The sequence below is a fragment of the Tripterygium wilfordii genome, chromosome 23, assembly GCF_013401445.1.
Source record: "Tripterygium wilfordii isolate XIE 37 chromosome 23, ASM1340144v1, whole genome shotgun sequence".
Lineage (NCBI taxonomy): Eukaryota > Viridiplantae > Streptophyta > Magnoliopsida > Celastrales > Celastraceae > Tripterygium > Tripterygium wilfordii.
Window position 1 is genome coordinate 2748290 of NC_052254.1, and position 26591 is coordinate 2774880.

At 37.3% G+C, this 26591-nt stretch overlaps 5 protein-coding genes across 10 annotated transcripts; 2 read left to right on the top strand and 3 right to left on the bottom strand.

Annotated features, from left to right (window-relative positions):
• Positions 1 to 459: 459 nt before the first annotated feature.
• On the top strand, positions 460 to 2833 carry LOC119992992 (pentatricopeptide repeat-containing protein At1g09220, mitochondrial). Its single transcript, XM_038839852.1, has one exon. It carries the CDS (start codon positions 564 to 566, stop codon positions 2058 to 2060), a length of 1497 nt encoding a protein of 498 aa, XP_038695780.1. The 5' UTR covers positions 460 to 563; the 3' UTR covers positions 2061 to 2833.
• Positions 2834 to 3118: 285 nt separating this feature from the next.
• On the top strand, positions 3119 to 5308 carry LOC119993411 (thioredoxin-like 1-1, chloroplastic). Its single transcript, XM_038840557.1, has 4 exons — positions 3119 to 3520; positions 4025 to 4198; positions 4309 to 4473; positions 4622 to 5308. The coding sequence occupies exons 1-4, from the start codon at positions 3266 to 3268 to the stop codon at positions 4910 to 4912; spliced, it is 885 nt and encodes a 294-aa protein (XP_038696485.1). The 5' UTR covers positions 3119 to 3265; the 3' UTR covers positions 4913 to 5308.
• Positions 5309 to 6240: 932 nt separating this feature from the next.
• Positions 6241 to 13423, bottom strand: LOC119993412 (transcription factor Pur-alpha 1-like). 5 transcript variants are annotated; one of them, XM_038840559.1, is made up of 8 exons: positions 13294 to 13423; positions 12869 to 13200; positions 12728 to 12775; positions 9935 to 10084; positions 9612 to 9827; positions 7270 to 9505; positions 7063 to 7147; positions 6241 to 6960 (listed from the first exon to the last, which is right to left on the bottom strand). In XM_038840559.1, exons 2-6 carry the CDS (start codon positions 13136 to 13138, stop codon positions 9368 to 9370), a joined length of 822 nt encoding a protein of 273 aa, XP_038696487.1. In that variant the 5' UTR covers positions 13139 to 13200; positions 13294 to 13423; the 3' UTR covers positions 6241 to 6960; positions 7063 to 7147; positions 7270 to 9367. The 5 variants fall into 5 exon arrangements, with proteins under 5 accessions (XP_038696487.1, XP_038696488.1, XP_038696489.1 ...); XM_038840560.1 differs by having other exon boundaries at positions 7270 to 7435; positions 8304 to 9505; positions 12869 to 13395; XM_038840561.1 differs by having other exon boundaries at positions 7270 to 7367; positions 7980 to 9505; positions 12869 to 13395.
• Positions 13424 to 14662: 1239 nt separating this feature from the next.
• Positions 14663 to 18808, bottom strand: LOC119992836. Of its 2 annotated transcripts, none has more exons than XM_038839625.1 (4): positions 18644 to 18808; positions 17167 to 17686; positions 15961 to 16001; positions 14663 to 15850 (listed from the first exon to the last, which is right to left on the bottom strand). In XM_038839625.1, exons 2-4 carry the CDS (start codon positions 17483 to 17485, stop codon positions 14876 to 14878), a joined length of 1335 nt encoding a protein of 444 aa, XP_038695553.1. In that variant the 5' UTR covers positions 17486 to 17686; positions 18644 to 18808; the 3' UTR covers positions 14663 to 14875. The 2 variants fall into 2 exon arrangements, with proteins under 2 accessions (XP_038695553.1, XP_038695552.1); XM_038839624.1 differs by having other exon boundaries at positions 17167 to 17885.
• A 4555-nt stretch (positions 18809 to 23363) lies between these two features.
• LOC119993545 (pyruvate kinase, cytosolic isozyme-like) lies at positions 23364 to 25679 on the bottom strand. Its single transcript, XM_038840718.1, has 3 exons — positions 25321 to 25679; positions 24386 to 24847; positions 23364 to 24301 (listed from the first exon to the last, which is right to left on the bottom strand). The coding sequence occupies exons 1-3, from the start codon at positions 25564 to 25566 to the stop codon at positions 23486 to 23488; spliced, it is 1524 nt and encodes a 507-aa protein (XP_038696646.1). The 5' UTR covers positions 25567 to 25679; the 3' UTR covers positions 23364 to 23485.
• Positions 25680 to 26591: the final 912 nt, after the last annotated feature.

Genomic DNA, 26591 nt, shown 5'->3' on the forward strand with positions numbered 1-26591 from the left:
GAGTTTGAGGCAAATTAGGGTTCGGATTTACAAGTTTAGAAACTGTTAATCTAATTATTAATGAAAAATAAAAAAATATTGAAAGTTAAATGATAAATGAATACCCAGTGATAAAACAGTTAATGAACTGTTTTGGTTTTGAAAATTTAAATGATTTTTAATTGATTTTGAAATGGTTTTGGTACATAATATTTTAAATGAGAACGATTTTGATATTTTCTAATTGGAAAGATATCCGATCCATTGTCATCCCTGAATTAATTGATTGTTTGTGTTTGTCTTGTGCATATTAGAAGAGCAAGTGATACATTTGATTATGACTAGTGGACCGGGTTACAAAATAAGTAAGACCAACATTTGAACAAGTGAGCCCAAGCGAAAGCCCAGACCAGCAAGCCCACAAAGAAAAACACGATCCCGCCTTAGAGAGTAGAATCGTCTTCTCTGTCTTTCGTAGAACCAAGCATCTAAGAACAAACCGAAACCCAGAAACCAAATCCGCCATGAAAATATGATGAAATCATCATCAAAGCCTAGTTTTTGCAATTTTGATTTTGGTCATTATGCTAAGGCTGGCAAATCCAACTCTTCTACACTTAACAAACATCAAAACAAGAACAAGAACAAATACAATCCCTCTGTTTCAAGTTCCACAATTTGTTCTCTTCTCTACAGTCAACCAAAACCAAAAGCTTGAATCTTTGATCCCTCTTTTAATCAAAAACCCACCTTCCTATCAAGTTACTCAACAGCTCCACTCTCATATGGTTGTCAATGGCTTACTCAACCACTCCATGTTAGTGTTAAACACCCTGCTTAGATGCTATTCCTTTAGTGATTTTGCCTGCAAGGCTTTCTTGCTTTACAAACAGTTTTTAAATGCTAGCAATCAATCTCCCTCTTTTTCCCGGCCTTCTTTCGATAGCTTCACCTACACATTCCTTCTTAATGCCAGTGCTGGGTTGTGTTATCCGGTAATGGGTACTCAGCTCCATTGTCTAACAACGAAATTGGGTTTTCAATGTCATGTTTATGTTCAGACTGCTTTGGTTAATATGTATGTATCGTGTGGGGTTCTCAGTGAGGCAACGCAAGTGTTCGATGAAATGCCTCAGAGGAACTCTGTTACTTGGAATGTCATGATTACTGGTTTGACCAAATGGGGCGAGGTTGAAACTGCGAGGTCTTTGTTTGATAAGATGCCAGATAGGAATGTTGTGTCATGGACTGGTATTATTGATGGATATACAAGGATGAATCGGCATGGAGAGGCCGTTGCCTTGTTCCGAGAAATGGTTGTGTCTGATATAAAGCCTACTGAAATTACAATGTTGGCTATATTTCCTGCCGTTAGAGGTGATCTTAAGATATGCCAATCAATTCATGGTTACGTTGAGAAAAGTGGATTTGATGAATGTGATATACGCATAAGTAATTCACTCATAGATACATATGCAAAATGTGGGTGTATTATGAGTGCATCGAGATTCTTTGAGGAGATAAATGATGAAAGGAAGAACTTGGTGTCATGGACTTCTATAATTTCTGGGTTTGCAATGCATGGGATGGGAAAAGAAGCAGTTGAATGTTTTCAAAGGATGGAAAAGATGGGGTTGAAGCCGAATCGAGTGGCACTGTTAAGTCTTTTAAATGCTTGTAGTCATGCGGGATTGGTTGAGTTGGGGCTCAATTTTTTCAATAAGATGGTTGATGAGTATCAGGTTTCTCCTGACATCAAGCATTACGGCTGTTTGGTAGACATGCTGGGAAGGGCAGGGAGGTTGGAAGAAGCAGAAAAAAAAGCTTTGGAGATTCCTAATGAGATTGTTAACGACGTTATTTGGAGGACACTTTTGGGTGCTTGTAGCTTTCATGGCGCGATCGAGATGGGTGAGAGAGTGACAAGGAAGATCATGGAAATAGAGAAAGGATACGGAGTTGATTATGTTCTTATGTCAAACATCTTTGCAAGTGCAGGAAAGTTTGATGATGTAGAGAGGTTGAGAGGATTGTTGGAAGAGAGGAATGTCTTTAAATTACCCGGCCAGAGCTTACTATAAATTCTAGTTCGTACCATATTCAGATAATAGCTCTCTGGTACACAGTGCCAGGTTTCAGTCTTACTGATGAGGGAGTTACTAGACACGCTCGTCCAAGAACCAAGCCATGGAGAAATCTTCTGATGCTGATGTTCCACATTATTGCGGCTATCCTTTTATATTACACACCCAGAGATGGCTCAAGGAGAGATTATGCAACGGCTTGCTTGGTGTAACAATATTGTCTTGCAAGAAAGCATGATACTGCCTTCCGCTCTCATCGAAGCCAATTAAAGACTGGTTCATCATTTCTTGCTAGAAAGAAGTGGCATGCATCCTAAGGTCCTAGGTCAGGTATGCTACTGGATTAAACGATCACAAGTATCCTAAGTATCAGGAGAAGTGAAGGCAACAATCTTCCAAATTTGGTTTGCCAAAGGAATGGGACAACACTGACTGGAGTTTTAAGATTCTCTTGGCTCATATTCTTTTATTAAGTCAGGTACTGGTATATTGTGAACAAATAGGAATTCTAGAATATGATAAGCTTCCATTGTACAAGAACAGTAACTAGTTTTACCTTTATTTTACATCAGCCACTAGTGGGGAATTTTCCGTAATAGGTGAAAGCCTAATGGAGCAATGCCGCGTGGAGGTAGTAGAAATGACTAATGAGATGTAATACTAGTATAGAGGGGAATTAGCATTCAACATTATGATTTTGAAAGGATGATGGTAAGGTGTGAAATTTCAGTGCGTGTGATTTGAGGATTCGAGTTTAGACAGATAGTGGATGTGCATAAATTTGTATGGTATTGATAGTAGTTATACTTATCCGAACCATATCCAATATTCACGTCCATCTTCTTAACTTATTTGTCAGAAAACCCATGATTAAATTGCGCGTGAAAAATAGTAAAAAAGGTAAGCTCTTGTAACCACCTAATCCAATAGTGTTTAATTACAACCATTAGATTGTTATCTAATAACCATAAATGATGAAATCGGACGGTCTAAAATCAACCCACCTGTCAATACCTTCTTCTTCCTTGCTTATAAACAGAGACAGAGAAAAAGTGATCGTTCAAACGAAAAAGCAATTCTAAGTCCAGTCCAAAACAGAGAGAGAGAGAGAGGCTTTTTTTGCGTATTTTATGATCTGGGTTTGTCGGAAAAACGTTGTCTTTTGATATCTGGAAGCGAAAAATACTGTTTTGTAAGGATAGATGGCAACGGAGGTTTTGAGTAAAGCAAATCTGTTGGCTTCTCCCCACCAATACAATCCGGATCGAAGAAGAAATGGTGTTCCTGGTTTAGCGAAAAGTTGTAACTTTAGTGGGTTTTCGTCTCCGAAGGTGAAACCCTTACGGTCGCAGACGGCGTCGTTCCTCCACAGCGATTTTCATGGAGAGAGGGTTGTTCGATTGGGAAATCAAGGGAATCCTAAGCGAGGACAGTTTCAAGTTTCCATTTCTGCACAGGTTGGTTGGTTTTTTAATTTATTTTATTTCTGTGTAATTTGGTGGTTAATTCGCTGTCCCGCTTTATTTTTGGTGTTTCTTTTCTCTCTCTCTTTTGTTCAGTTTTTCCCATCAAATTCATGATTAATGTTTTTGCTAAACAATTGGGAATAAATCAAGTGGGAGATTTCTAAATTTCGTTTTCTAGCTGGGATTATTGCTTTTCTTTCAATCTCTGAATGGAAAGGGTTGTTTAGTTTTTCTGAATTAACCTGTGAAATGGGTTATAGAATTTATGGATCCAGAAAGAAAATTTCTCTCTCTAATGGTGAATTTCACGAGCTTGATGAAGATATTTGCTAAATAGTTAACATTAAGATAATTTTTACCTCTTCCAGATCTGTTTTTGTTTTTGAGTTAGTCTACATCAGTGATGTAAGAATTAAGATCCTCTTTTTGTCATCATAATCTTGCAGTAATGGTAAATTTAATATTATTTTCTGTTTTGATTATTGGAATTGACAGAGCGGTCTAATTGGAAAAGCTCATAAATGGTGGGAGAAGGGGCTGCAACCCAACATGAAAGAGGTTACTTCTGCTCAAGACCTTGTGGATTCCCTTTTGAATGCAGGTGACAAACTTCTTGTTGTTGATTTTTTCTCCCCTGGTTGTGGTGGATGCAAAGCTCTTCATCCCAAGGTGAATATATTATGTTTTGATGCATTTAAATTTATGTATGTATTTGTTGTCCAGGTATTTTTTCGGTTATGCAATTCGTTGACAAGTATAGATGGACGTTGTCTTTGCAGATATGTCAATTTGCAGAGATGAACCCAGATATTCAGTTTCTGCAGGTGAATTATGAGGAGCACAAATCCATGTGTTATAGCCTCCATATTCATGTCTTGCCCTTTTTCTGGTTCTACAGAGGAGCTGATGGCCATGTATGCAGTTTTAGCTGTACTAATGCCACGGTTAGTTTTAATGCTCACCCTGTTCTCCTATTGTGTTCATATGTTTTTTTTTAAATGTCAATTAGTTTTCCTCTACAATGATGGTGTTGCATCTTTGATTCCATGGTTATGACTGTTAATATTTTCCTGAAATGGTGCGATATTGCAGATCAAGAAATTCAAAGATGCATTGGCCAAATACAACACAGATAGTGTCAGCACTGGGCCTGCCAAAGGGCTGGAGGCGAAAGAGCTTGTAGCATTGGCTGCTAACAAAGATCTCAACTTTACATATACACCAAAAGCAGATCAACCAGAGGCACCCCGAGAACTGGAAGTGGTGCCGGCAGAAGTAACCATTTCTCATTCAGATTCAATGATCCCCACTCATCTCCCATCAGCAATTCTAAACTCTCCCAAGGACGTTGAGGAGAAAACTTTGGTAACTGCCGTAATATAATTTGGTTAGTTCCAACCATCACCATTATCTTCCCTATACCCCCCTTGTACAGGAATACGCTACAATCTTCCATGTAATGTTGATGTTATAGATGAGCAAGCTTGTAAGACTTTTGAGTCGATAGAGTTGCAGGCTGTAGGATTTTTTTTTTGGATCCTAGCCTGATAGCGAGGTTGTTTGAAGAGCAGATATATTATACATAGCTCTCACTTCTGTTTTTGGGGTTGCTCGTTCATGTAGGAAGGAAGCCCCCTTTGCTGTTGTAAAAATCCCGTCTTTCTATCCATTAACGAAGATCATATTTATGTCAAAATTTTCATGCTTTGGGTAGCAGACTGGATCAATGTATTTGGTATATGTCAATGATAGAATATGATGTCTTCTTGCACTCTTTAATTCTGGCATAGTCTCAGTTTGAACTGCATAGCATTTCCTTTCTTTTCATGGGTTTGACGTTGTTCTGGATTCTCTGTAGCAGTTAAAAGCAGTTGGCTACTGTTGGGTGGTCCATTGTATGCACAAAACCCTTTTGTTCTTTGATCTTTTCATTTCTGGGATTTGACCAATGTTTGATGCCCATAGCTTGAACCACATGAAAGGATCCCTGAAACCAGTTGTTGGCTGGCTTTGTTTGGTTTTGTGATGTATCAAGGTGGCCTAAGTTTACAAGTATGGCCTTTTGGGGGGATTGGGTATTGGTGCGACTTCTTTGACACAGTTTTTTGGCATAACAAACAAAGAAAGTTCCACTCTTTTGTGCCCAGGTGGGTTGCGCCTAATCTTCGGTTGACAAACTAATCCTTTTGTTGGGTACTTACAATCATGCACTAATATTAGGCCTTAAAATATGTTAAGAGCCCTTAATCTCCTTCCATGTGTGCTGATTAGTGCTGTTGTGTAATTTATGTTGGGTGATCAGACTTTTTTTCTTTCCATGTGTCCAGCGCATCTCCATCAAAGAATGGTTCTATATTCTTGAAGGACAGCAACCTCTTGCTCTTTGGCCTGCAGAAAGATTATTTTCATGTCATTGTCCCTTCATGTTTGATGCGTACAAGGAAAGAATATCTTCACTGTGACGCAGGAGCAAGAAAATAACTGGACAGGAAAAAGACAAAAGAAAACAAAAACTGGGCAGATTTTATTGAACTTCCAATTCAAGCATACAATGGAAAGTAGACCTGAATTGCCTTCTCTCTCTCTCTGATTATCACATCCCGGACAGCCAGTCCATCTTTTGGGACTTCTCTTCCAATAAGAATTTTCCCCAAAAAATTAACCAGTAACCAAAAGAGAGACAAGCAGATGCTCGTAAAATCCACAAGGGAAATAAAGATCAAGATGCCTTCTTTTAGATTATTTAGAAGGGTCATCTAGACAACTTATATTTTCAACAGATGATCACAGAATTCATCTTTCTTCCACACTCTGATACATAACAAATGAAGGAAATTAATGTGACATTTTTAAAAAGAATCCGACCTATAGTTCTTTGACACATAATTATTGATCTCTGTCATCCTTTCTTGCGTGACTGCATCCCATGCTCTTTGACCTGCTCACTCCCCAGACCTGCATTTTGCTTGTCAGTAGGCAAAAGACATGGCCACAAAACACTACAGCCTGTTTTATCGATTCCATGATCGAGGAACTTCTTTGTTCATCATCATTTTAGAGATCCCAGAGATGCCTATTTTCTCTTCATGAGGACTCTACATTCAGCCATGTCGCTGAAGGGTTTTCAACACAGTAGCTGGCAGTGAGGTCAGATTGGGCCTCAGTGAACTCTTCCAATTGTTCTGCAGGATCAGAAATCTATGAGGGGTTTCCTCTTGATGCCAGGACATCATGTGCAGTGAAGAGAAGCCTCAAATTATTATCAATCTTTGCTGAGTTATTTTTGACAATGCCAAAATTCTTTCCAAGGGACATTATGCATTTCAGTCTACCCAGTTGATCCCTCCGACACCAACATGCACATGCTGCGAGCCTGCAACAATGCATTTCAGTCTTACTAATTGAGGTCTCCAACACAGATATGCACAATGCTGCAACCATCAACAACCAATGAGAGACCTCCATCACAGACCAGATATAAGGATATTTATTTCACATTTAAGCCTTACGAAAACATGATTCAAGATGCACACCTGTCTCAAAAAATAGAACACCACGATCATTGACAGGTTTTTCTGATACGTCAACACCCAGCTTCAACCCAATACTCGAAAAATTCTTATCGGAAAGAGAAACAAAAATATGTGAGAAGCTTCAAAAAAAGACAACAGAAAGCTAATAATAGTCAATCCAGTACAATACAATATAAAGAAAGCTAGCCATATCTGATTATCAATTACCTTTATTGATCGCCATTGCCAGATGGGAAAGTAGAAATAGAGGACTGCCTCCAGGGATATTGATATTCAGCCCACGACTTATTGCTTTAACAACCGCTCTGAAACATTGCCTCATAAGCCAGTGGCATTGCAAAAAACACAATTTTGACGGTGTTCACAGAATGAACTGAAACAGACACTTAAAAAGAAGTCAACAGAAGATTCAAAGCTGAATAGACTTGAAAGAAAGCATATAGAAACAGATATTCAAGACAATATACAATATAAAAACGAAAGTCAACACTGAACACAATCATGAACTGGATCTTATTAGAGGAAAGTAGAATAGGCACAACGATTGGCATATTAAGAAAATGTTTCAAATTTTTATACCTTTTAAGTCTTTAAATGCCTTTCCATAATAAGATTTACTAAGTTCGCCATGAATTCAATGAATAATCAATACTTTAGCCTCCCTCTAGCATGTGATTAATATGGACACCAGGCTAAGCAACAGGTAAATCTTCAGGCTAGAATGGCGCCTTAGGATTCAGATTTGGGAAAGAATCGGGAAGGCTAATAACTCAATAATCTATACGAACTAAGAAAGTAATGATTGTTAGATTCTAGACAAAGAAACACAAAAAAGAACTAAGGAAAATTTTACAGTAAGCAAATCCAATAACAGAAACCTTACTCCTACAAATAAGGAAATCCAATAACAGACATACTCAATATAGCATGATAGAATTCTTCTACTACAGGATAGTTTTGGCTTGCACGTTGGCAGAGAATAGATATCGTCTCCAACATTCATCTCCTCTAGAACTTGAATATTATTCTCATGGTACGATCTTGAAATCTGATCTTTCAGAAACTCAGTAATATCTCAAGTAGATTTTTCCGAGGGAAGGTAATTCCAATTAAATTTTAAGACCCATACCCAGTTCTAGTTCTAGAGTTATTACTCTGATATATTATGGGATCATATTGGCAAAACTTTGGAACATAGAAACCTCCTTGGGCTGAAAATCTAGCGAATGCCATGGGCAAACCTGATAATTTGCGCCTGGAAGCAACAAGAAATTGGGCTAAGCTTGCATCGTTGGGTTCATAGTTCGAATCCTTGTTTGTGTTTCCAAATTATAGGAGATGTCTTTTCTGAGGGGTTTCTCCTCCACTTCATCCCTGTTTCATCATTCATTGTCAGATTGCTCATCTTCTTCAACAATTTTCTTCGACAAGATTTTCTTCTTAAACTCTTCATCCTCTTCAAAATGAGAGCTGGCTCTGGAGCCATCTTGTGGAGCGACTAGTGCAGGATAAAGAGAGAAGTTTTGGCTTGAGGAATCCACTGACGGGGATTAGTCACTTGTTTTCAGATTTTCTATCCTAACCGCAAAATGGTCATGTGAATAAGACCCTCAGTTTCGTAATCGCTCGATCTAGTTTAAAGAGGATCCTCAATATGCTGAAACCTTAACTGTGATGCTTCAGATTGCAGCTTCGATCTCCTCAAGACTTTCTCAAGTCATGGCCATCGCTTCTACAAAGATTGAAAGCTCTAATACCAATTGCTGGGTACCAAGCTAAGCAAAGGGTGAATCCTTAAGCTGAAACACTGTCTTAGCATTCAATTAGGAAAGTAACTTCCCAGTTTTATTCCTCTGTGCCTAACAAAGAAGGCAAACATTTTTTTTTCCGACTTTGACTACTGAAAGAACTACCATAAACAGGTCCGAAATACCTATGGGAGAGTAGCAAAGGGGGTAACCCTAATATTTCTCAACCTCATGATTGATTCTAGGTAAGAGTTAGGTATTAGGAATTGGGAATAAATATACTTTCTAAAAATGCGAGGACATTCTCAAAAAGGTTGAACAAGTTCTGTTGTTAAAGATGAAATGAGAGACAATCTGATCTATTATCTATAGACCTTCCACAATATGAATTTATTATGTCCATCTGAGACTTCAGATTTTTCTTGCTTAGCATGCTGTCATCTCTCCTATTTATTTCTCTTTGACTCCTTGAATGGCTTCTGTTTCACTTTTTCTGAAGCACAAGGGATCCCCTCTTCATTCACTTTATGATGCACACTAATGAGAGGGCTGCCACACTACTCCATGCCCTTTTCACTTGCCAACTTCTTTGAATCATTGGTAGTCCCAAGGTAAATGTACTGACCCAATATCTCATGAAATTCACTCAGCACTGTCAGTGGGACTGTAATGGAGGACTGCCTGTCACCACTAACCTGCAATTCCAATCCCATTCACCAGAGGGGTGGAAGTGTGTCAGGGTAAGAGATCACAAATAAATTATAGTATTTTTAAAATCAGCATTAATCCAATGTGATATACCTCCGATATTTTTAGCCCCTCATCGCTTCCAAGATCAAAGAAGAACCTCCTGTCATCTGATGTCATCATTTTAGAAATACCAGAGGTACTATTTTCATCTTGTGAAGACTCTATATTCAGCTGCACTGCGGAAGACTTATGGTCAATCTGACTGGTAGTGAAGACAGCTTTGGCCTCTGCCACCTCCACAATTTGTTTTGGAGGATTGCATATAAGCTGTTTCATCAAAATTAAATGAGAGTTTTCTCTTGAAAGAGAAACTGTTAACAAATTAAGTATTTAGGAATGTAAGACCTCAAGGAACTTTTGAGAAAAAGTAAGACCTCATGCGGAGGGTAAAAAACCCTTATGTTTCTAGTAATACGTGCTAATGTCTCCTTAAACAATTTCCAGCCATCATTTTGGCCCCTCCGATTGCATCCAGATTGTACTATTATGCTATTATTGTCATGGGTACTTGATGCCTCTGAAACCTGCATGAAAAATGACGCAACTTTGAACAAAAAGAGCTGCATGCCCTCGATAAGGAAAAAGATAGTCGGAGTTTCTTTGCATATAAAACTAACAGAAGTCGAAAACACAGATTATATTGTTTACCAAGATCAAAGCCTATTTGTATAGTAGATTGTAGACTCTACCCCAACTAACTTCTCTTATGGACCCCAATTTATTTCAGTCAAAAGATACGATGATGATTATGAAGACCAAGATCACTTTCATATTACGTGATAAAGTTCAAAAACCAGCTTCAAATCAATACTCCCCAAGACGAAACACAGCCATTCCCCTCAAGAAAACTTAATAATAAAGGGCTCCATCATCATTATCATAACTCTATGATGCAACAATTGTGATATAGATATCCAACAAAGCGAACAGAACCCTAGATGACGTATTTTCATTACGAAACATTATTTTTATTTTACAAGAGGAAGTTTGTATCATGTTTCTCATTGATTCCAATGCACTATTTTGACTTTCCTCGTAGAATAAAATAAATTGAAATACGTCTAAACCTAAAAAAAAAAAAAATTAAGAGTGCACATTTGTATGAAAATTCCAAAAACTAACAGAAGATAGCATACAGTATTAACTAGAGTAAATAGAAAGACAAAATGAGTTGAAACTCAAGATAATAAAAGCTACAAAATTAAATAATAACAAGAAACAATAAAAATAATATCATAAGAAGCGTGCATGCTATTCACTTTAGGATAAGGGTTCCTTGATTCTCAATCTAGTAACAGGGCAGATTGAGCAGTTAACAAATCTGGATACCAAAAAAAGAAATTATGATTTAATTGGGTCAAAGTTCTGCACTGTTTCATTTCAGTCATCAAAGTTAACTAATGTTTTTGCTATAACTCTTTAGCCTTTCTCTATGTGTGAAAATTTTCGTAATACCCAAAAAAACTTCCCATTTCTGGAGAGTAAGAAATAGAAAGAGAATATAATTGATATATGTGATAAAAAGTCATGAAGACAAATTTTTATACACAAACTAGACCGACATAGCCTATAGGGACAAATTCTATCACAAAGTATCAGTCACTCACTAAATTTTAGTTTCACATCGATATCTTAACTAATATTTACAAGTAAGAAATACATTTGAGTTTGTCAACTACTGTGGATTTTCAAATTTGACATGGACTGACCACACTCGTAGTTTTAAAGGATTAACTGGACTGGCAAGCTGACCAATCAGCAATCCAACCAAATCCAACTATTGAAAAAAAAAAAACATATCGCAACTTGAAAATCATTAGCCATAATATCAAATCCAAACCTTCCATACCACACATGGTTTATGAACCACCTATAGAAAAGATCCTGTTGTCCCCTTTGCAGTAATTGAGGTTCAATAAGATCTAAGGATGCAATTGAAACCTAGTTCTAAACCCAAGTTGAGGACATTGTGATGGAGGGTCAAGTTTTAGATATAAGAACTCCTAAGCCAAGAGTCTTTGAGGCAAAGTATTTGTAACCATTATAAACTTGGCTTCCTTGAAGAACAACATGCAGATGACTCGCATGGCCACAGTAAATAGTTACCACAATCTTAGATGAAGTTTGCAAAATACTGAAGAGAAAGAAGCATAAGTACCAGGATTTCCATAGAGGTATGTACCAAAAGTGCCAAGGTAATTCCATAAGCAAGCGGTATGTTAAGCTGTGCGCACAAGCTATTTGGTAAAATGGGTGGAGGGTTGTTAGATTAAGGACAGACAGCAATTATATTGGTGGTGCTGCCACCACAAGGGTTGCGGAAACGTGGCAGAAAGTCTATCTTGACTGGTTTTGACACTTCCCGAGAACATTTTGTAAATTGTTGTAAATATATGGGCATGATACAAAGCCACAAAGATGGATGTTTATACACAAACTAAACCAACATAGAGCCTGCGCCCTGCGGACATTAGCTTTATCACACTCCATTACAACCAATCACGAACTTGGTACTTTTACATCGATATCCCAATAAATATTGCTAACATCAATCTTCCTTGAAATATTTCTTTAATAAAAGAAAGTATAGCATAACAAAATTCTTTTCTAGTATTAATACATTTACTCGCAACAATTACAGTCTCAAATCAATGACTACATAAAAAATGTGCTTGCTAGTATCACATGACAGCTATCAGTTTAGTGATTGAGCAAGCCCTTGTTAACTGTGCCATTGAACCTAGGCTGTGAGGACCCTCAGACACACAGATAGTTATGTACTCATCAACAGAGTCTTTGGCAAGATTTCTATCGGTCAAACAATATTTGCAGTTAAATAGCTATCCCTGAATCCAATTATTCACCAATACCATCAACGACAAACTAACAAACATTGGAAGAAGAAAGTTACTATGTACACCAGCACAAATCATTCAAGGACGCAATTTCTAAAATCAAACCCATCTAATAATCAGTGTAATCAGAAAGAAACAAACAATCAAAGGGACAAATTGGCATGTATGAAGAAAAGTAGTATAATCAAGTTAAAAGAATTCCAAACCGAACTACATACAAGGAATCAATGGTCTGTTCCCATTTACAATCGTACATCTTCCCAAATTATGAGCAAATATGAAAACAACCATATATACCAGCTACTTTCGTACCTTAATAAGGGGACCCCATCTGTCTTTTCCACTGGTGAAGGAAAAAACCTGGACAGACCAAACTCATCAAACAAAATCAATGAAAAATCATTGCCCTAACAAAGAAGATAGAAAATAGAGATACCAAAGTGGGGGTTTTACCATGTCGTCGATATTCAATGAATATTCTTTCCTGCTAAAATTCCCCTCTTGCAGTTGTTTCTCGAAACCCTCGCAAAACCCATCAAAAGCATCCAAGAAGCTATAAGAGGCAGAAGTTGGGAAAGAAATCGAGGAGCGGTTCTGGGATATAACGAAATACTGTCGTTTATACTTCTCACTCTCCCACACCTCAAAGCAGAAGGGTTGGTGATGTATCACCAACTTCTTTCGGGCTAAAGGCACATCCTTTTCCGGATCGAACACCTCCATAATCCAATCTTAGCTTCGATATTCTCTGTTTCCTGATTGGGTTCAGGAAGAAAGACCTGTGACTGGTAGTATGGAAGAAGGGAAGCTGGATTATAACACATTGGTTGTAAAAGGAAATCAAAGTCATGAACAGGAAATCAGTGTTGAAATGGTACCTCATTAGCTGCAGTTAAGTTGGTAGAGAGAAGCAGAGTATTTGGGTTCATAGCTGGTCCCTGGAAAAGGTAATCTATTGATTTCATTTACAGGGAAGTAGCTCCAAACATTCAATTAAGGAACTCTAATTATGTATCAAAAACCAATTAAGGCAATATATTAAGTTGTTAAATTTTATATATCTTATAAATATAAGCAATATAATTATAATTAGGTATAAGAAAAGCAATTAAAGAAATCTATTTGTTAATTTTACTTGCCTTTTACTTATATCTATCAATAATTCAATATTATATATATATATATATACATACATATTTTTATAAAAGTTTATAGAACAACTCTGAGTGGGGTGCTATATGGCTTTAACTACCAAAATAGCACCTTAAGCTCAAAAATCCTCACGGGGTGTTAAAATGGTACTTTGTATGTTGTGGTCCTAATTTAGTAAATTTAGTATTTTTTGAAGAGAATGAAAGGATAGGTATAAATTTAACAACTTAATATGGTTAAGAATATTATTACTCCAAACAAATTACACAATCCGCATTAATAGCAGAGTCGACACAAGAAGGAAAACATTCCAACCAAGCATTTCGTTTGGATTTATCAGTCTAAGTAGGAGATAAAATACTTTGATATTATTGAGTACTCTTTAATTTACAGAAGCGTTCCATTGTAGTTGAAAACAAAAATACCTTTTTAGAAAGAAATCAAGCTCCAATTCCATAGAACTTCTGTATTTTTTTTTTCCCTTTTCGTGTTTGATCCCGCGAAATATTCTTCAAGACATTTTTCTTAGTTTAATCGAACTGATCCAAGATCCGCTTACCTTTCAGATTCCTTTTCTTCTTCATTTTTATTCTCGACTTCAATAGTTTTTTTTTTCATTCGAGAATGATAATATAAAAGTATCTCTTTTTTTTTCTTTTTATTTACCTTATTTTTTTCAAAAACATTTTCATTCAAATAAAAAAGAAGTAATTTGATTGGTATGGTTGTTTTTGACTTTTTGTTAAAACCAAGACCCTCTTTTTGTCTTAAATTAAATTATATATTAATGTAAATGACCATAACTGTGGAGCCCTATTCCTAATAGATTAACTCCTAAATAACATATCCAAATTAGAAGAAAGCCTATAGTCAGGAATTCTTGACGATATCAAGCTGGAACAACCTGTTCTTCCTGAATACCTATGTCTACTGCATGAGAATTGAGAATTGGAGACACAAGTGATCCATGGACCTGTAACTAAAACTTGAACCTAGCGGCAGACAGTGTCTCTACCAGCAGAAAGACAAACGATCATGTCCAAAAGCAAACTATATATATATATATATATATATGCTGCAAAATAACTCATCTCATGCCACAAACACCATTAATGGCCAGGGATAATCTGGTTAAGATGCGGTATTGCATTACACAGTGAACAGGTAACATACAGCGGCTCTTTACTGTAACTTCAAAAAAAATTGAGCCCACGAAAAGTCGTTAGAAAAACACCGATCATCGAAGTCTTGAAATTTTCTTACAAGCGAATTACATATAGAAGACTATCAGATAGATGCTGATGTGTGTCAAACAATGTCTCTGCTTGAAGATGATGATGGCCCACCCCTGCACAGCAGATTTGCACTGAGAATATCTTTACTTGCTTTCCCCTTGTATGAAAAATGACTTTTTAGATGATTCTTTAATGAACTACTGCCATTCCATTTTGCAAATGCTCGAGACCAGTTTCGCCTTAATCTGTCTTTGGTACGATTTCCGGCCTCATCGTTTTCGTGACCTTCCTGTGCCTCGGATATCACAACTCCTCTGCTCCTCCGAACAGATCTCAGAGCCATCTGCAAAGGCTGTGAAACGGAAGGGGATTCTTCCATAGATCCTATGGTTTTAGAGCACATGGGGCAAGGAGGGCAACGAATCTCGGTTTTTGGGGTTACCTGCTCCAAACATTCTGCATGAAACATATGGCTGCAAGGTAGCACTCCAGCTGTGGGCATATCACCTCCTCTCATCATTCGACGTGAACTCCAAGGGGACTTCTGCCACAAAAATTTTCCACAAACACCACATTTTTGATCTGCCACAGGGCCAATAGGGGACCTCCGGCTCTCTACATCCATCTCCTCTCCATCAAATCCGATATCATAACTGCTGGAGCTGCTCCACCTGAAACCCTCTCTTCTAGAGCTAGCACTAGGATCCGGTGAAGTCTCCAACTTATGGAGTTCAGTGAGAGCTTTGTGGAACTTGTGTTCACTACTACTATTGTCAGGCCAATTTGAAGCAGATGCCCAATCCATGCCGCCAGGTGTGAACCCCTCAAAGCTGTCAACGTCAGTCCCACCAAATGCTTCGCCATCTGACACGGGATTGTGAAACATAAGTGGGTAAACAGCTTTTGATTGAGTACGCCTACTTGAGTGATTGCGATAGGGAAAAGGGGAACGCTGCCTGACAGTTGATTTCCAATGGTACAACTCAGAAAGTGAGGATGGAGAGCCAAAGCTGGGGGATTCTGCAGTCACTCTGGCAGCATGTCGCCTCTGCAACCAAAAAGGAAATGGCACAAGTAAGAACGCATTTCACGCCACAACACACATGCACATATATTCTCCACTCAGAGACAAAATTCACAAGTTTACACAATAGTCACCTCAGTGGAGCAGGGAAACCAAGTAGCATCGGAGGTTGATCCTAAACATAAACAAACAAAAAAGAAAGATCAATAATGCAAAAAAAAAAAACTAAACTCCAACAAGAAATTCAAAAACAGAAAGATGATCCAAAAAGTCTGAAAAATAATTAAGGAATTTGCTAGCCACTTGGCATTCAAAACAACTAAAAAAGTTACTGTCAAATTGTTCAATAAGCAATTTTACAGCAAAGGTGTCCTTTCATTAAACTGATTTTCCCCATATAAAAACCTTAAACTAAGTACGTTTGAAGGTCCCTACCAACGAGAACGATATTTCCCAAGACTACCTGGAACTGGAAAAAATAAACAAGAAGACAGAGGCTGGGCACTTGACAAATCGGGGTCACTTCACTGAACTGTAAAAGAAAAATCAGTGAACTTAAGACGAAGAACCAATTTATTCTGCTTGCCCGAGCAATGAGCATTCAAGAACAATTCAGTTGGCTCAAATACTATCTGGCTGGACTAGCTGATAATAGCAAAGGTGGTTTTGGTCATAGAAAATAGCATGTATACTTCTCAGACTCAAAGGAACTCCCTGCTAACAAATGACATTAAGGCGAATCTCCTAATTCTACCAGGTTAAATAAAACAATGTGCAGACAACAAATGAGAATTGACTATAAGTGGTTAAAATTTCAGTTCCATTACAAGTAAACAATATAAATAAGAAACAATTGTACACCAAAAAAAATACATTTGAATGGATTTCAGAGAGAAAAAAGGGGCATTTGATCTGATTATTTATTTTATTTTTCAATTGAGCATTGGATTGGAAATGTAACCCTAAAGTATGTGGTAATTTAAGACTAACATCAAAATTGATGTTGCAAAATTATTTTTTTCCCTAACGCAACTTTATTACGGAAATTAGTTGAAATTGTTATTTCTTTCACAAACACTCAAACTTGTGACAATTATAATTTCGTTGCCTGATTAATGTTGCATAGACAAGTAGCATAGCATCATAATCACTGTGAGGTTCCATTACATCAGTGGATAAAGTAAAAATACTTGTCAGCAAAAAATTACCAGTTACAGCACCACAAAAAAAGGTTAAAGAAACAAAAGCTACGTTATGCTGTTCTTTCTGAAGTGAAAACATCTAAGCAGACATGGATCATGAGACATCTAGAAACTGCAAAACAGTCGAACTGTAGTTACCTTGCACTGAAGAGGAACAGAATTCACCCACTTTGAATTTTCGCACTGGTGATGTCCATCGAGGAGCCCGAATATTATCAGTCGGGCTACCAGAATATGAAAGCGCACCGTCAGACACAGAATGATGATGTTTGGCATACGGTTTGCTAACCACCCTTCTTCTGCTCCCCTTACTATTTGAGGGCAATGAAGAGCCATGTGCACCAGCTGCATGAGACCCTTGAGGTAAACCATCCGAGTGTAGCCTAAAATCCCATAACCTCAGTGAGGGAGGTGAAAAACTAGAGTTTGTCCACCAGTGTGGTTCACTGTGATCCATGGAACAGTTATCACCCGAAGGTGAGTTTGTTCCATGTGACCCAGTGGCCACACAACAAAGCGCACCCGTGTTGGCTGCTTCTATTGGTGATGGAAAATATTCAGTGCAGTCTAGAATATACGTCCCTAAAAGACTCCACACCGCCACATCAGTAAGGTACTTTGCAGGTTACAGCAGCACCTCTAGCTTCAGCATTTGCAACTGAACAACAACAACAGCAGCTAGTGAAATAAAGGTTTAACCAAAGAGCTTTCCCCAAATTGGCCTCAAAATAAGAAACATATTGAACTCTTGCCTCAAAGAAATTACAAACAAAATCCCTTCCTAAAATTGATAACTGCTCACAGCACTGGCTGATTGATTATGAGACTTTCTGTATTGGGCTGAAGCCTGTATTCACCTGGAAATTAAATCCAAGGAAACCAAAAAGTTTAAAAGGAAATTCAAGCACTTATTGTTGAGATAATTTTGATGTCATCTCACTTCATAACTTTCCTAAACATTGAATATAGTAACATCATTTGGTCTTTGCATTGTTCTCTTTTTTCTTTTAAACATTACATGACACAGAAAATGTTAATTGGCTAATCAGGTTCCAGCGGGCAAATATTTGAAAGTCCGAAGTCGTATGAAAGAAAAATGATATATAATAGGAAAGATTTCCATGGTATTGAACAACACCTCCCACCTAAGACTAATATAATAGTGCCAAAGACCAAATGTCTATAACAAATAACATATAAATCACTTGAATGCAACTTACATATAAATCACACCATAACATACTAATAAACAGTGCCAAAGTCATCATTAACCTGTACTTTGACTCAAGAATGCATTTTTCGTTCTTTAAACATAAATTTTAACCTTAACATTACAATGCAACCCAAGAGAGATTTTTTTAGGGAAAAAAAATCTTCTCAACCCACAGAGCTCAAATTGGGAAAGAAATTGAATACGCAGTAAACCCTGTAAAATAATGAAAAAAAAAATAGCTAATGTTAAGCAACAGCTACAGCACCATTAGACAAAGCCAAATAACAATCAGCGCAAAACACCATAAGCGATACACTGATAAAAAATCACCAGTTAAATGCTCAAACAAGTTGGAAATAGAAAAGATTCCGTCCCAGAGGAGAAAGAGAGAGAGATAGATACCTGGGTACAAATAGATGAAGAACGAAGAACCCTAAAACCTGGGGTGTGATGACTGATGGTGGTTACTACTTTTGGAGAAGATGAGACAAAAACCAGATAAACGGTAGAGAATGTAATAATACAGCTTAAAGGCAGCAGCTTTATGTGCTGTCAGTTGTTGGGTTGTATTGGGTCTTTTCGGTTTTCCTTGTTTACAGTCTGGTTTTGAACCCGACCCATCATGTTTTGACAATAACAATACCAACCCCATGATAATTAGATGTTTAATGCGTTGTAATTATCTTTTCTTGTTTTGACAGAATGATTTGTGGATCATATAAATGATAATATACCACAGCATGTTCTCCTCTTATCATAGTTTGTGTAAGCAACCCCACAATGACGTTCTCCTGTTATCATAGTTTGTGTAAGCAACCCCACAATGATCTTGCTTTGAATAAATTAACCACCTCATTAACTTTAAGAGCAATCACTGTCAATTTTTCATTATTTGGAGAGTACATAAGATATGGATAGACTCCATGTATCCATCATTACCAGTATCCAATTAGCTGTGAAAGACAGTATCCAATTAACTAAAAATTTAATATGACTTGGGCCAGAATTACAGTAGCATCTGTTGCTCAGTCAGATTTTCATCCGTAAACCTTTGCTTGTGCACAACTCTGCTCTGCATACATAACCATTCTTCCTCAACACAGTTGGACATTCCTCAATACCAATCAGCAGATTGTGGCCCACTCCCTCACTACAGCTGCACCTTCATGACAGATTGTGGAGTTGTCTAGCATTCAGCTCCTACATAAAGCCAGGATCGTTTGCACACTGAATCATTTTGAGTTACAGCTCTGTGATCCTCAAAATGATTAATGGGTAACCCTTCCTTATCAGGGCACTAATCTTGCAACTTTCCAAGTATTGACACTCAACACTTTCAGCTCCCTGTACTGCTAGTGACAACAAGTACAGAATTAAGAAGAAGAAAGAACCACCATTATAGAGAAAAGTACATTTTAAATTTGACAAAATATGCCTTGGATTATGTATCACAGCAGAATCTACGATAGACAGCTTAAATGGAAAGGAATATGCAGGTCAAGGAACATGATCATAATCGCTACATAACATATATTGACAATCACAGTGTTAACAAAATAGCAGAACCATGAATAATCAAAAGACCAAATAAACCAAAGAGTTACTCCAAACTTATTTGCAACTTAAAGGGTATTTAATCTTCCAACATTGATCCTCTGCATCAAAGAAGAAACTCTTCAGTATTCTTAATAATAAAATAAAACTTAACAATACTTGTACATCTTAGATTCGAATAAAGTGACGTAAAATCAGATAAGCTGTCAATATTTTATGTGGAAGCAAACACAGAACAGGGAATTAATTCTGCTTGATGAAAGCAGTAATGAAGCCACAGAAGGCTTGAAATCTTAATGACTAGGAAGTAGGTATGAGTTAAAAACTAGAGCCGGTCTACAATCAATAAGGAGAGCTGACCATGGTAGAAAAGGAAATTTGCGCAATTTCAGGTCACTTGCGGGCAAAGGGTAGGAAAGCACTTCGGATAATAGGATTTCACATCTCAATGACTCTGGGTACCATGAATAGTTCCAGACAATAAATTCAAGATTACTTTTGTGCTTTTACTTTTTTTTTTAGGATGTCCCCAAAGAAAAAGCTTACATGCAGGTTATATTACGTTCATTTGGACATGTGACTTGTAAGAAAAACAAAATTACAAGGAAAAAGATTAATAAGATATTGATCAGCTTCAAATATCACAATTCGAGAGACCCAAAGCCTTGTAGGAAATACCAATAACAAAATTACAACAAATCACTCTTCCATTCTGAAAATGCTTATCCAATGCTTCCTACACAAGTCTACAATATGTCTGAATCCTGTTCCCATGTTAAAAAGCAGTACTTCTCACTTTAAACAAAAACAAAGCAGTCCTAAATGGAGAGGCTCCACCTTACACTTTGGACTTCCTTTAAGAGCATCCTGAAGAATGAACATTTAGACTTGAGAAAAGTTGAGATCTTCATACACATGTGCATGTATGGATAGATGAAACATAGATGTAGAAGTAGAAACTAAGGGCCTCACATACACCTTGACAAAACATCATCTAATGAATTTATTCTCTTTACACCACCCAGAGTGCCACTGGCAAAAGTACCCAGTCACTAAGACTATTAGTAGAAATCATCATTAACAACAAACCTATCATCATACATGCGTGTCTGCTGGTTAAGGTAGAAAGTAACCCGAGGAGAATGCTGCACTGTTATGATAAATTCATGTCAAATACAAGAAGAAAAAAGAAAACCCAGATGTATGAGCAGTCAAACAACAAAATCCCTCACAGCAGTACAATTAACACAGCAATTTCGACAGAAATGTGACACAAATTAAGCACACTGCAGTCAACCGGGACATGGACATATTTATTCTCATCTAAAGTTTCAATAAAATCCAAAACAAACGAGATAAAAGGCGAAAATGCACTAACTTCTCAGTTGAAACAAACAAAAACCCAATGACAAAGACGCATAAAATACGAGAGTTGTAGCAATCAGGGATATTTTGGGTTGGTTTTAGCCCGCAAGACCATCACAGCCCCAGTCAAATGAGGGCTCTGTCCGCGGGCAGTCTTCATCGCAGGACAAAACCTCTAATCGGGCCAAGAACACTCCTTTCTCCTTCCCTCTCTTGGGCGGAGCCGCCGTCAGTCCCTACTCAGAGAGAAGGGTGGCTCCAGAGAGAGAATTTGAATAGAGTGCTCTACCTGCTCGGATAAGATCAAGTTAAAACCCTAGTTAGGGCTGCAGCTTCATCTTTATAGAAAGCCAAATCCCTCAGTCAGTCCCTCAATGATTTTACTTTAATACCCCCACTGAATTTCGTATATTGCATCAAAGGCATTCCTTTTATGTTATATTTTACTAAAATGATATATGTCCATAATTTTCCATCCATAAACTTATATATTCTAGGCGGCAAACCATATAGACATGTCACATAGATTAAAAAAAAACAAACTTTATTAAAGTAACTACGTAGGCATGCCACATGTTTACGTAAGTTTATAAATATTTATTTTATGAATATGTAGTGTTTCCATACATTTTAATGGGAATTTGAGAGCTTATGTCAATTTATGTGTTTGTTCTTCATTGTAAAAAACTGAATACTCTACTGATGTAAATTGTAATGAATCGAATTCAAACTAGATAGAAGATTAAACATTTGTACATTTGTGTAGCTGTCAATCTTGGACCAAAACATAGTCCCATGACAAAGTTGTTGGGGTGATATAATTTTTGGTCATGAAAGAGTTTACAGAGTTTAAACGTTTCAACTCGAGAATTCAAAGTAGAAAATTGTTCTAATATGCAAACTTGAACATATTTTTCGATTATTCAGACAATCAAACTATTGATGTTGAGAAAGATAAAACGAATAAGTATTTTACGTGATTCACCCAATATAAACTATGTCCACGAACAAATATAAAAAGATCGAATGGGTGTAAATAGTCGATTTCGGTCAAATTTTTTTTTCGATTTTTGACAAAAATTTAACCGATCAATCGGTCATGATTGATTAATGATGGTTATTTCGATTATTCGGTCCTTACTAAATAAGATTTGAAAATAACCGACTATTGATAGATTAATCGAATGATTTGATTTTGTCAGTAAATTTTTACACCCTAGACGACAACTTCTCTCTAATTTTTGGAAAGGACAATACAAATATAGGAAAAACCTTACTTTCTTTTCTCTCTAGTGCTCTCACTTGGGGTATTACTTGATGCATCTCTTCACTTGTAATATGAAGCCTATTTATAGGCTTGAGCACCGAAGAAAAGAACCAATTATATGCTCCCTTTTCTTTCAAAGATTTCGGCTATCAATTTGACAATTTGTGTGCCGAGTCGGTTTCTTAGTAGTTAAGAATGCAGCTCCAACTTGATGCCAAGTTTTCTCAGTAGTCAAGAATACAACTCTGCATGTTTTCTTAATAGCCAGAGATCAGGCAGGTGCTCACATTGCCTCTCGGTCTGTTTGCCGCTATGGGCCCTCTAACCCTTTCTTTGCAGAGTGTGTTGCTGCCAAGGAAGCTATTATGTTTGCCAGGTCTCTCAACTATGATCATGTTATTTTGGAAGGAGATTCGACGTTGGTCATTGCGGCCTTGAATAGTGAAGATATTGGTCTGTCTGAAACTGATCTATGTATCAGTGGAGTCAAAGAGTTGTTTTCCTCGTTCGGTTCTGTTCGTTGCTGTCATGTGAGGAGATCTGCTAACCAAGCAGCTGATGTGTTAGCCAAGAAGGCTCTATCTAGTTCTAATTGTATTTCCTGGACTGGTGAATGTCCTGTCTTTTTAAACTTCCTGGACTGGTGAATGTCCTGTCTTTTTAAACTTCATTGTTACTGCTGATTGTATTTCTGTTTCTTGTTAATGAAGTTTCTTTTTCTCAAAAAAAAAAAAGAATGCGGCCCCACTTTTCTTAATCAAATATATATTGCCATCAGTGAGAAATTTGTTCGTGTATGTATATTAAAGGATTTCGGATTTTCAAGTTGGAACGTGTGATTGAGTCGAAAATTAGCTAACTTTTTGAATGACCAAAAGTTGTATTACCCAAACTTTTTATAGTTGATGCATTGAAAGATAAAAAAAATTCAATCTCTACAACTCAAAGAAGATTTTCTTTTTTGATGATGATTGTTGTCTTTAACTCATAGATTAAGCTTTAAGAGGCCGAAAAATTCTAAAGCTGCAAAATTTGGATCACATCCTTAACCACATATGTCAATTCACTGTCAAAATCTTGATCACAGCAGAACTGTCGATCCGATGCAATGCAACTACTGAGTCACCTGGCTTGCAAAGTCTTTTTGCCTTGGCATATTCAAGGGCACACTCAACTGCTTCTTCAGTAGACTCACTATCAGAAGCTCTTGTAGAGCCTGAGCTCAATGCAGGAATCAAACCCCAGTAGATTAGACCATGCCTTGCAGGAGCTGCATCACTACAGGACCACTCAAATGAGTCTGTGGTACTTATTTCTGGAACAACCACAGAAAAAATCGGCATGCTCGGCCTATACTTCGACACAAGCTTTGCAGTTGTTCCACCTCTAGTTAGGACCAAAATGAGAGCAGCTTTGACACAGTTTGCTGTTCTCACTGCTGAAGAAGTCAGACTCTCTAATGGGCTCATTGGCACTGGTGAAGTCTCCATTACCCTCTTAAAGAGATCGTTATAGTCGATGAAGTTCTCGGCTTCAATGCATATTCTTGCCATGGTTGATACAGCAAGTTCGGGGTACGCTCCAGCAGCAGTTTCTCCACTAAGCATTACGCAATCAGTACCGTCAAGTACTGCATTAGCAACATCAGTAGCTTCAGCTCTAGTTGGTCTTGGAGACTTGATCATAGACTCCAACATCTGAGTAGCAGTCACCACAGGCTTCCCTTTCATGTTTGCCTTGTGAATCATTACTTTTTGAGCTAAGAAAATCTTCTCAATTGGGATTTCCATTCCAAGATCACCTCTTGCTACCATAAATGCATCAGATTTTGCAAGAATGTCATCTAAATTGGCGACACCCTCTTGATTCTCGACCTGCGGAAACAGAAACAACATTTGTTTAGAAAAGTTACAAAATTGTTTTCGTCTAAGCTTTTCTAAAAAACAGAATAGACAAACCTTTGACATGAGAATAATACTCTTTGCATGCTCCCCTAGCAGTTTTCGGACGTCGTCAAGGTCTGAACCTTTTCGAACAAAAGACAGCGCAATCATGTCGATTTTGTTTGGTACTCCCCATTGTAGGATATCCTCTTTGTCCTTCTCTGTCATGGTAGGAAGATCAACAATGACACCAGGAAGGTTGACATTCTTCCTCTCACCCAAAACAGCAGTGTTTTCACAACAGCAGTGGACTAAACCCAATTCCTTATCACAAGCCAAGACCCTCAGAGAGATTGTTCCATCAGAACATAAAATCACACTCTCTGGTTTCACGTCCTCTGCCAGCTTTTTGTAGCTCATACATATCATATTCTCATCACCCTTTAAGCTATAGTCTGTAGAGATTACTATCTCTTGACCTTGCTTGAGTTGTATTGGCTTCCCATCCTTCAAAAACCCAGTTCGAATCTCCGGTCCCTGTACTCAACAACTCTTCATATTAATTGCTGCAACAGCATAACTTTAAATTCTACACAATACATAAATCACTGGAAGTTCTATTGAATTGTGAACTTTTCTTCAATGGTAAACATGGGTTTATTTCCTGGAAAGTCGATTAATTGCAGGACAAAACAAGATCTTTGCTTTCAAAACGAGCATTCCTTGTGTTAAGAATCTGTTTTTCTTTAAGCCATTAAAAGAAGTTAAAACATTACTACAGAGTTGCTTAGGTTACTGTGAATAAGTGCATATGACAGGGTTGCTTAGGGCATCTTTTGACAGAACGTTAGAGGAACACATAACAACGCAGCCCTTGTAGTTGTAGCTTACTTCCTAAGTAATTAAGAACTTGATTTGAACAATCGAGAAAAAATTCGTTGACCTAAAACAAGATCTAATTATGAAGAAACTATCAATTTTATAAGAAAAACCCAGATGGGTTATTGTACCTTTGTATCCAACATCACAGCGCAGAGAATGCCAGTATTGTTCATGGCGGTCCTGAGGTTGTCTAGGGTTTCCTGGTGGTATGAGTGAGACCCATGAGAGAAATTGAAGCGAGCAACGTTCATCCCAGCCATCAAAAGCTTCTCTATCATTTCCACAGACCTTGAAGCCGGACCCAATGTGCACACAATCTTTGTCTTTGGCCTCCTCAAACTCTTCCCCATCAATCCTCCCAAAATCTTCTCCATTATCAATCGAACGAGAGGAGGCTATGAAACTGCTTTGTGAAAAGAAAAACAGGATGTTGAAGGATTTATATAATTGCGACTCCGAACCCTAACAGATTTAGCAATGGAGTATTCTGTAATTGTGTGTGCTTTATAGATATTTCCTTGCGTTGAACGTTTTTTAAGTTATTATATTAGGATTGAAAATTGAAATCGAAATCGAATCTCAATTGGAATCGGAAAATAGAACTTTTTAGGGTTTATTCCTGTGAGAACCCTTTCTTGTGACTTACGGTTAGAAAAATATTTAATTCCCTCAATTTAGACATCCTTTGTTATGCAATGTTTTTCTTGGCAACCAAACAAAGAACTAATTAAGGAAAATCTGCCCTTTCTAATTACCCATGTGGTGTGATAAAATTTATTCTAAAAATATTACATTAAAAAAATTAGAATGTAGAGACACTGATAAGATGAACAATCATATGTTCGAATCCCACTTGAGAATTAGACTCATGATTAACCTTGATCTTGTGTTAAGTAGATTCCTGCTCCCGCGTAAGAGGGGTTTTGAGGGTGGGTCTATTAGACTTATAAAGAACACCAAATGATGTGATTTATAAGAAAAATCTAACATTCCCCAATCAACAAAGGTTTTTTATGGACTCAAGTATCGTTAAATGAGATGACATAGAGAAATAAAATCGTGTGGACTCAATACATCCACAGGAAATAAAAGAATAAACATTTCCAACATTATTAATGGTCTATCAAAAAAGTAAAATAAAATGCTTTTTTAACATAAAGATTCAACCTTTTGATTGTAACCCTAATTGAGGCTTGTACTTGTATTCCTTTCTTAAATGTCCTCAACTTTGTTCTTGTTGACGTAAACCAACCAAAGGCTTGAAATTGACGCACATAAACAAAGACTTGGAAGCTTTTTCATCACTCTCTCCTATTGTTTTCCATGTAATAATCTGATATGAGCATCTCGTCCTCCTCCTTGTAGAGCATTTTGGACCCTTCGTTTTGTTAAAGCCATG

Bases quoted from the DNA above. Each gene is read 5' to 3' on its own strand.
- LOC119993412 (XM_038840559.1), bottom strand. From the start codon at position 13,138: ATGGAGGTGTTCGATCCGGAAAAGGATGTGCCTTTAGCCCGAAAGAAG. The intron at 10,085-12,727 runs GTACGAAAGTAG...TTTTTCATGCAG, and splicing joins GATGGGGTCCCCTTATTAAG to GTTTCAGAGGCATCAAGTAC. The intron at 9,828-9,934 runs GTCTTACTTTTT...TTGATGAAACAG, and splicing joins TTTTTTACCCTCCGCATGAG to CTTATATGCAATCCTCCAAA.
- LOC119992992 (XM_038839852.1), top strand. From the start codon at position 564: ATGCTAAGGCTGGCAAATCCAACTCTTCTACACTTAACAAACATCAAA.
- LOC119992836 (XM_038839625.1), bottom strand. From the start codon at position 17,485: ATGGATCACAGTGAACCACACTGGTGGACAAACTCTAGTTTTTCACCT. The intron at 16,002-17,166 runs GTAACTACAGTT...GTTTATGTTTAG, and splicing joins CTGTTCCTCTTCAGTGCAAG to GATCAACCTCCGATGCTACT. The intron at 15,851-15,960 runs GTGACTATTGTG...TTTTGGTTGCAG, and splicing joins GGTTTCCCTGCTCCACTGAG to AGGCGACATGCTGCCAGAGT.
- LOC119993545 (XM_038840718.1), bottom strand. From the start codon at position 25,566: ATGGAGAAGATTTTGGGAGGATTGATGGGGAAGAGTTTGAGGAGGCCA. The intron at 24,848-25,320 runs GTACAATAACCC...TGTTGAGTACAG, and splicing joins CTGTGATGTTGGATACAAAG to GGACCGGAGATTCGAACTGG. The intron at 24,302-24,385 runs GTTTGTCTATTC...CTGTTTCCGCAG, and splicing joins GTATTATTCTCATGTCAAAG to GTCGAGAATCAAGAGGGTGT.
- LOC119993411 (XM_038840557.1), top strand. From the start codon at position 3,266: ATGGCAACGGAGGTTTTGAGTAAAGCAAATCTGTTGGCTTCTCCCCAC. The intron at 4,199-4,308 runs GTGAATATATTA...TTGTCTTTGCAG, and splicing joins GCAAAGCTCTTCATCCCAAG to ATATGTCAATTTGCAGAGAT. The intron at 4,474-4,621 runs GTTAGTTTTAAT...GCGATATTGCAG, and splicing joins TTAGCTGTACTAATGCCACG to ATCAAGAAATTCAAAGATGC.